The sequence below is a fragment of the Carcharhinus amblyrhynchos genome, chromosome 32 (assembly GCF_965287045.1).
Source record: "Carcharhinus amblyrhynchos chromosome 32, sCarAmb.v2.hapA, whole genome shotgun sequence".
Classification (NCBI taxonomy): domain Eukaryota; kingdom Metazoa; phylum Chordata; class Chondrichthyes; order Carcharhiniformes; family Carcharhinidae; genus Carcharhinus; species Carcharhinus amblyrhynchos.
This window is the reverse complement of record NC_137355.1, coordinates 22,782,886-22,792,488: the sequence shown is the minus strand read 5'-3', so window position 1 is coordinate 22,792,488 and position 9,603 is coordinate 22,782,886. Positions and strand designations below refer to the sequence as shown.

At 43.3% G+C, this 9,603-nt stretch overlaps 1 protein-coding gene across 1 annotated transcript; it reads left to right on the top strand.

The window, feature by feature from the left end:
* Positions 1–1,981: 1,981 nt before the first annotated feature.
* On the top strand, positions 1,982–8,395 carry LOC145360642 (beta-1,3-galactosyl-O-glycosyl-glycoprotein beta-1,6-N-acetylglucosaminyltransferase 3-like). The gene is made up of 2 exons (XM_080215989.1): positions 1,982–2,818; positions 7,671–8,395. The coding sequence occupies exons 1-2, from the start codon at positions 2,033–2,035 to the stop codon at positions 8,199–8,201; spliced, it is 1,317 nt and encodes a 438-aa protein (XP_080072115.1). The 5' UTR covers positions 1,982–2,032; the 3' UTR covers positions 8,202–8,395.
* Positions 8,396–9,603: the final 1,208 nt, after the last annotated feature.

Below are 9,603 nucleotides of genomic sequence, written 5' to 3'. Positions count from 1 at the left end.
AGACAGTTCACAGATTACTGATTAGAATGCAAATCTTTACACCTAACCTGCTGTTCAAGTCCTAAAGTGGCCGACAATGTGAGTGGAAGGAGCACTGATCACAGGTTAAAGAGATGTGTATTGTCTCCAGACAGTACAGTAAGTGAGGTTTTGCAAACCCAGGCAAGTCACGGGGGTTACAGATAGTAAGACAGGTAGGTTACAGGTAGCCATGTCCCGGCAATTGGGCCAAAGCTAGTCCCAATTGCCCGCATTTGACCCATATCTCTCTATACCCATGTAACTGTCTAAATGCTTTTTAAAAGATAAAATTGTACCCGCCTCTACTACTAACTCTGGCAGCTTGTTCCAGACACTCACCACCCTCTGTGTGAAAAAATTGCCCCTCTGGACACTTTTGTATCTCTCCCCTCTCACCTTAAACCTATGCCCTCTAGCTTTAGATTCCCATTGAAGCCCCTGGGTGGTCGGGGGCCTGGCTGGGCAGTGTCCATCTGGCAGTGCCCACCAGCTGGGCACTGCCAGGATGCTGGGGCAGTGCCAAGAGGATGGGGCCTAAATGGGGGTCATAAAGAGGCTGGCTATGAAAGGGGCCTGAAGGGGTGGGGCATGGATGGGGCCTGAAGGGGTGGGGCATGGAGGGAGGCATATTGGAGGTCATGAATGGGGTCCAAATTACCAACGCCAGCGATCCATGTCAGGAAGGGGTTGGGTTAACATGCCACTGATATGAGTCCCAATGTGCATGGAGGGAGGGAAGTGTCTTCCAGTGAATTGTGAGATGGGTTGCCCTTTCAAATCGACATCCAATCGCTTTGCAGCTGGGATCACCGCCATGCCCCTTCCAGAATGGGGGGTGTGAAACTCACCACTCTCCCAAAAGTGACTAAGTGTGGGAGGATTGCGGTCCGGTCTGTGCTGGACAGATTGGCTGGATCGCTCTGGTTTTCTTGCTGTTATGACATTTGGTCATTTTTTGGAAAGATTTTGCCTGATCTTTCACAGACAGTTCCTTAAGGTCAGGGCTGGCAGGACAGTTGGATGTACAACATTTATAAAGTCAAGTTTGATCACAAAGCAGTTCATACCAATCTATTGTATAATGGAGTCACTATAGTTTACTTATTTATTAGTGTTACAAGTTGGCTTACATTAACACTGCAATGAAGTTACTGTGAAAATACTCTGGCATCTGTTCAGGTACACTGAGGGAGAATTTAGCACAGCCAATCCACCTAACCAGCATGTTTTTTGGACTGTGGGAGGAAACCAGAGCATCCGGAGGAAACCCCCACAGACATGGGGAGAAAATGCAAACTCCATACAGGCAGTGACCTAAGCCAGGAATCAAACCCGGGTCCCTGGCGCTGTGAGGCAGCAGTGCTAAGTGCTGTGCCACCATGCTGCCAGGAATGGAACCTGGGTCCCTGGCGCTGTGAGGCAGCTGTGTTAACCACTGTGCCATCGTGCTGCCCTATACTACTGGAGTATTCAATATATATTTTGACAACATACAAGCATGAATCATGAGAAATTATTTAACTGTGATTAAAAGATTTCCTCACAGTGAGATACCATTTTTGTCTTCACAGATGAAGATAAAAGATACAGGACAGAATTGGAAAGACAGGGAAGGATCTCTCTGGTGTCCTAAGCAGTAACTCATTAATTCTCTCTCTCTGTCTACAGGTGCTGCCTGTCCTGCTTGGTGTTTCTACGAAAAGTATATGACAGAAATGTTTACTGACAATAGTTTTATTCAGGCAAAACACTTAGAAATGTGATTTGACTGTCCTAGTCTAGTGCCTCCTTTTCCAAATTGAGAAATCATTGAAATATTATTGCTTAATCTTAAACTGAAAGAGAAAATGGTAAGAAATTAAAATGAATTGGATGCGGTGGAGGCGTGGCTAAACTCATTGGTTAAATAGCTTACGCTGTTAGGAGTGTCAGTACAGGAGAGTCTAATTATCTGGTGAAGGAGGAAGGGTTGAAAAAATTGGTCTTTGAAAATTATTGTACAAAGGTGAAAATGAGAAAACTTCAAAACTGTCGCCTTAAGGTTGCTTTGGTCGCTGTGATTATACTGATTGGACTTGTATTTTTATTTACTGGTAATTTTAATTCCTGTGAGGAGGATATAATGGTGGGAATTTGGGAAAGTTCAGAAGATGTCAGTAACAAGAAGTGCTTGAATTTATTTTACAGAAACCTAAACCTGTTTGTTCAGAAACCGTTGTGTTCCCGGATTATTGCAGGAGATCAGGCAGCCGTTCAAGAAGCACTTTTAAACTCTCTGGATGTGTCACTTCAAAAAGCTCCTTTGACAGAAAACGATTATATTGATCTGACGAAGGACTGCGCTGCATTTATAAAGGAGCGTAAATATCTAACCATCTCACTCAGCAAAGAGGAGAGGGATTTCCCCATCGCCTATTCTATTGTGATCCATGAGAAAATTGAAATGTTTGAAAGACTCCTGCGGACCATCTACACCCCCCAGAATGTGTACTGCATCCACATAGATAGGAAAGCGCCTGCCAGTTATCATCATGCTGTCAGGGCCATTGTGTCTTGTTTCCACAATGTTTTTGTCGCCACTAAGTTGGAGACTGTGGTCTACGCCTCATGGTCCCGGGTCCAGGCTGATCTGAACTGTATGGAAGAGTTACTGCAGAGCCCCGTGCAATGGAAATACTTCATAAACCTGTGCGGCTTGGACTTTCCCATTAAAACAAACGCAGAGATTGTCAGAAACCTGATGGTCTTGAATGGGAAGAACAGCATGGAGTCTGAGGTACCTTCAGCATTTAAAACGGTAAGTCGGTGATCCCTTCTACTTTACCCCCTGAATCTGCAAAGTGTGCCCATCGATATCAATCAATGGTTTTCACCCTTTCACAGTGAAATATAACCTAAAGCCTTACACACACTGTATATAAGCACTGGGTTCAGCCGTGTAATCCCAGCATGGTCAGCTAGGAGAGAACATGAGTTCATTCCATCCGCTAAACTCCTGATTCCAACTATTTGGTAGAATGTCAGACTAAAGAGAGGTTTTTATCAATTCACATCCAATAACTTGCCCCTTAAATGAAGAAAAAATTTTTCCAATAGGTGAATTCGGAATTTTTTTCCGAAAAGCCGAGGCAAAAACTGAGAAGAGTAAAAAGTTCCTTTGGAAGAGTCTCAGAGGAAGAGATTGGGGGAAGTTAGTGTGGGAAAATCGGCGGGCAAGGAGGAGGAAACAGGATGCGGGAAAAAAAACAGGTAGAAGAGCTGGGGAGGGTAAAGCGTGCTAGTTATGGGGTTGAAGAGTTTATACGGAGCAGGATAAAGCAGAGCCTTTATTGATCATTTGAGCATGGCGACATTGTGGGCACTGGGAGGTAATGTACTTCAGTGAGGTGAACAATTCTCTCTGGGCCAAGCAGCGACACCCATGTCCTCTAAATGTCTAAAATAAAAGAACAGAGAAATCGTGAGAAGTTCTTGCTGTGGAATAGGACACAGTACTGATTATTGAGGGTGAAAGATGTGAGATTGACCATTGGAATAGGCAAGTAGAGAGGTGGCTAGCAGAGGAGGTAGAAAGACTGACACAAGAGATGCTGAGTGAGATAGCTGGAGTGAGGAATTGGCAATTTGGTTCATGTGGGCAGGACAATTGGTGAGAGGGGGAGATGCTCCAATTTATACTTTATCATTCTCCATTAGTTTTTCTATCTTGTCACCAAGCTAAGAAAGTGCAAGTTTCTATTATATTACTTCAGCTGTTAAATTGATCTAATTTACTAAAGAACTGGATTTAGTTGGGTGAATCAGGATGGGATAACTGTATCTAAAGCTCCCTGGTTGTAGGGTAAGGTAAGGTAGAAGAAAGCTTATGTCAGACATCTGGAAGCCAACGCTATTTAAAGCTGAGAGGGTTAAGAATGTGGAGACAATCAATAAGGAAATTAGGAAAGAATATTGGCAAGTAAAATCAAGGTGATCCCTAAGATATATTATTAATATATTAAAAATAAGTGTATAAATAAGTAAAGAATGGGGTCAAAAAAGTGAACTGTGTGCAGAGGCTGAGGATGTTGATATGGTTCTTCATAAATGCTTTGCCTCTGTCACTCTCCTTTGTAAAGGACAATGCAGACATTGTGGTTAAGGAGGAGGAAGTGTGAAGTACAAGATGTGATAAAGATAGAGAGAAAGGAAGTATTAATGAATTTAGCATCCATGAAAGTGGATAAGTCACCAGGGCTGGATGAAGTGTACCTCAGGCTTTTAAAAGAAGTGGAGAGTTCTCTCCAATCACCTGATGAAGGAGCAGCGCTCCGAAAGCTAGTGGCATTTGCTACCAAATAAACCTGTTGGACTTGAACCTGATGTTGAGATTTCTTACTGTGTTTACCCCAGTCCAACACCAACATCTCCATATCATTACTGGTGAGGTGGCAGAGGACTGGAGGACTGTTGATGTGTCTTTATTTAAGAAAGGAGTAAGGGATAGATTGAATGATTACAGTGGACAAATTGTTGTAATCAATTCTGAGACAGGATAAACTGTCAGTGAGATTTTAGCAAGACTTCTGACAAGATCCCACATGACAGACTGGTTAAAAATTAAAAGCCCACAGAATCCAGTAGAATATAGAAAGCTGGATACAAAACTGGCTCAGTGGCGGGGAAAAAAGGGTGCTTTTAAACTGAAAAGTTGTTTCTACTATGATACTGCGGCACTCAATACTCAATTTCGCTTAGAAAGGACAGCAGGACTAGAGGGCACAGCCTCAAGATAAGGGGGGAGCAGTTTAGATCAGAGTTGAGGAGGAACTTCTTCACTCAAAGGGTGGTGAATCTCTGGAATTCTCTGCCTGTTGAAGTGGTGGAGGCTACCTCACTAAATATATTTAAGACACGGGTAGATAGGTTTTTGGTAGACAAGGAAATTAAGGGTTATGGGGAGAGAGCGGGAAAGTGGAACTGATCCACTTCAGATCAGCCATGATCTTATTGAATGGCGGGGCAGGCTCGAAGGGCTAGATGGCTGACTCCTGCTCCCATTTATGTTCTTTTGTGCAATCCCCTGTATTTTGTGGTATATGTTTAACGATTTGGGTGTAAATTGAGGGGGCATGAGCAAGAAGTCTGCTGGAGCTGTATCAATCATTAACTAGGCTGTGTGCAGGTCTAGTCACCTCATTACTGAAAGAATGTAACTACATTAGAGAGGGTACAAAGGGGATTTATATGGATGCTGCCAGGACTGAAAAAATGCAATTATGAGGAAAGAGAGCATAAGCTGGGGCTGGTCTCCTTGGATCAGAGGAGGCTGAGGGGAGATTTAACTCAGATGTATTACACATTTGCCTGCTGAGAGTGGATGGGAAGTGCCTATTTACTTTAGCAGAGAGATCAGGTACTTGGCAACATAGATTCAAAGTATTTGGTGGAAAGATTAGAGGGGAGGTGATTTATTTTTTCACCCTAAGTTTAGCAGGGAGCTGGAACTCACTGACTGACAGGATAGTAGAGATAGAAACCCTCAACTCATTTAAGAGGTACCTGGGCAGACACCTCAATACAGAGTAAATGCTGGAAAGTGGGATTAGGCAGGGTGGATCTTTTCTTGGCTGCTTAGAATCATAGAATCCCTACAGTGCAGAAGGAGGCCATTTGGCCCATTGAGTCTGCACCAACCACAATCTCACCCAGGTCCTATCCCCATAACCCCATCCATTTACCCTTGACATTAGGATTAATTTAGCATGGCTAATCCACCTAACCTGCACATCTTTGCAATGTGGGAGGAAACTGGAGCACGCAGAGGAAACCCACACAGACATGGGGAGAACGTGCAGACTCCACACAGACAGTGACACAAGCCAGGAATCGAACCCAGGTCCCTGGCACTGTGAGACAGCAGTGCTAGCCACTGTGCCACTGTGCCACCCCTGCAGACATGATGCTGGAATTGTACCATCCCACCTGCCACAGGAATTGGATTGGGCGAGGGGTGGACAGGGGAAAGGTCCGTTGGTTTTGGACAGGATTTTACAGCTTCAGGACAAGCGAGGTCATAAAATCCCACCTGAGGGTCAGGCTGCTGCTTTCTGGGCTGTTACCTTTCTGTGGCTGTACGAATTGAAGGAAGGCTGGAGGTGGAGAGAGATGAAGAAACAGAAGTAGATGGTTTTGTTTTGGTTGTGATGTTCAGGGGAAAAAAAAACAGCAAACTACAAACAACCCGTGTCAGCCTCAGCCATTGGCTGGGGATGAGGATGGGATTGGAGGAAAGGATATGCAGTTTGAGGCAGGAACCTATGAGAATGGCTTTGCTTCAGCCAGTATTTAAAATGAGGATAATCTTTGTAAAACAAGATACCTAACAAATGGGTTAGATTTCACCATTCTGTGATTGATTAAAACAATTGCATGCCAATTTTACATCTCACCTGATCTTCTATTTGGAAACAAAATGTCCTTTTTTAACCTTTAAACTCATAGAATCATAAAATAATTGTTATAAAGGCTAATCAGTCTATCATGTCCATAACAGTTTTCTGCTGTTCCCCATAGCCCTGCAAGAATGAGATTTTATTAAGTTTTTTTATTCCCCTGTCCTTTTTCTGGTCGCCTTACTACCGGAAGGACGTGGAGACTCTGGAGACAGTGCAGAGGAGGTTTACCAGGATGTTGCCTGGTATGGAAGGACTGGGTTATGAGGAAAGATTGAACAAATTGGGGCTCTTTTCCCTTGAAAGACGGCGACTGAGGGGGGGATCTAATAGAGGTATATAAGATTATGAAGGGTATAGATAGAGTAAACAGAGGTAAGCTATTTCCTATGTTAGAGGCACACAGTACGAGGGGCCATGGGCTTAAGGTGAGGGGGGAGAGGTAATAACATAGATATTAGATGGAGGTTTTTCACACAGAGGGTAGTGGGGGTATGGAATGCTCTGCCAAGTAAGGTGGTGGAGGCAAACACACTGGAGCTGTTTAAGAGTAACTTAGGCACATGAGTGGGTTGGAGATGGGTGGATATAGGAGATTGTTTTAAATAAGGTTCATTAGCATTGGGACGTCCCTGGTAATGTAAATGGATATGGTATGATAATAATGTTTTTTCTCTTTTCATTCACAGATTTTAAGTCGGTCCGCCTTGTTGTCCAACGAGGGGCATACACGCGATGGGTCATACTTGGGCTGCTCTTGGTTGTTCGAGACTGGCCTAGTGCTTCATGTCGTTAGTGTGTGCTTAAACTGGACCAGATACTGGGCAAGATGACAGCTCAGTGACTATCACTGATTGCTGTGCAGACACATGGATTTGGGCCGGTGTCTGTGGGAGTTTGCGCATTCTCCCCGTGCTTGTGTGGGTTTTCTCCGGGTGCTCCGGTTTCCTCCCACACCCCAAAGATGTGTTATTAGGCTGATTGGAGGTAATAAATTGTCCCTAAATTAGTTTCCCTCAATGTGGATGGCCATAAATCAATAGATAAGGGTCATGGGTGGGGGGGGGAGTGGTAATGTTAAAATGGCGGCGCGGGCTCGTTGGGCCGAAGGGCCTGTTTCCCAGGCTGTTTTTGTTCTTTGTTCTTTTTATTGATTAATGGTCTTTCTGGAGTAATCATAATTCCAAGTTTGAGTTTACTTTCTTTAAATGACAGGAGCGGTGGCTTTATCATCATGAAGTTAAAGACCAAATAAGCAGAACCGAGGAGAAGAAGCGCTTACCTCCAATAAGTACACCTATGTTCACCGGAAATGCATATTTTGTGGCTTCAAGGGAGTTTGTGAGTCATTTGTTTGTAAGTCCTGAGATCCAGAAATTTCTAAAGTGGGCAGAAGATACCTATAGTCCCGATGAGCATATTTGGGCTACTCTGCAGAGAATGCCAACTGTCCCAGGCTCCAACCCCCCCAATAACAAGTACCAGATGTCAGATATGGCAGCTATTGCCCGCATGGTGAAGTGGGCCTACATGGAGGGTGACATAACTAAAGGTGCACCTTATCCGAAGTGTACAGGAGCTTATCGCCGTTCAGTGTGTGTCTACGGTTCTGGTGACCTTCACTGGATTCTGCAACAGCATCATCTCTTTGCCAATAAATTTGATTCTCAAGTGGATAACACAGCCGTTCAGTGCTTGGAGGGATACCTGAGATATAAAGCAATTTATAGAAAAGACTTGATGTAAGGCTATATTTTATTTCTCCCCAATGTTTCAGTGTTTATTTGTTCTTCACACAGGTGCATAACCCCATTTACCCCCTCCCAAAAAAATGTCTGGAGGGTGTTCAGAGCTTCCTTGATTAACATCACCGTTACCTGATACAAGATTATTTTTAAAATAGTTCAACCATCCAAAAAAAACCATGCCCCTCATCCCTCCCCACCTTTATAGCGTTCAATTGTTTCTTCAATATTTCCAATGTTTTATCCCATCATTTTATTTTGAGCCCAATCCAATGCTGATTGTTCTTTGAATCTCATGATCAATCCTAATCCTAGCTTTTAATACTTGAACCTGTTTTAATGTTCCAGATTTAACTTTACATGATGAGTATTATGCGAGGGTTTGATAATGTAAAAAGGAAAAACTATCTTCAAGTTACTTACAGAGACTGGGTTTTGACGGATGTGGGAACAGGAATCATCCGTTCAGTTCTTCAAGCCTGCGCTACTTTTCAATGAGATCAGAACTAATCTGTATCGCAATTTCATTCATCTGCCTGTGGTCCATATGCTTTGACACACCAATTCAATACAAATCTAACAATCCTTATTTTCAATATTTAAATCTTTATGAAAATTTAAATTGTTCTTCATCATCCCCAAACTTTTGGCTCAGACACTTGCACATTTTCACTACGCTTTGTGAAAAAAAATGCTTCCTAACTCACACCTAAGCAGCCAAGCTGTAATTTGATGTTAATTCTTCCTTGCTCTGAATTTCTCTGGAGAAAGTAAGTTCTCTCTATCTTACTTAACCTTTTGTATTACTTCAATTAGTTTCCCTTGAAATTACTCACCATTCCTTCATTGTCACTGAGTCAAAATTCTGAGCTCCCTCTCCAGCAGCACTGTGGATGTACCTACAGTAGTCATGATGTGGATATGCCGGCGTTGGACTGGGGTTAAACACAGTAAAAAGTCTGACAACACCAGGTTTCAGTCCAACTGATTTATTTGGTAGTAAATTCACTGGCTTTCGGGTTAGCCCCTTCGTCAGGTGAATGGAGAGTTCTGGCCTCAGACAGAGCATATAAAGCACAGTTTACATCTGTAATCTGTAAACTGTCTGTGCTTTATATGCTCTGTCTGAGGCCAGAACTCTCCATTCACCTCACAAAGAGGGAAACCTCGAAAGCTAATGAGTTTATTATCAAATAAATCGGTTGGATTGAAACCTGGTGTTGTCAGACTTTTTACTGTATGTACCAACAGCACAGGGACCGCAGTGGTTTCGGGAGGCAGCTCAAGGACAATTAGGGACGGACAATAAACGTTGGCCTAACCAGCAATACCCACATCCAATGAATTCATTCTTAAAAAACTCTCAGCTGTCTGTACTCAGAGAATGCAAATAAAGTTTCTGC

What these genes read in the sequence shown, in the direction of transcription:
- LOC145360642 (XM_080215989.1), top strand. Translation starts at nt 2,033, where the DNA reads ATGAGAAAACTTCAAAACTGTCGCCTTAAGGTTGCTTTGGTCGCTGTG. An exon ending in TACCTTCAGCATTTAAAACG is followed by an intron (nt 2,819 to 7,670) that starts GTAAGTCGGTGA and finishes TTTAAATGACAG; the next exon opens with GAGCGGTGGCTTTATCATCA.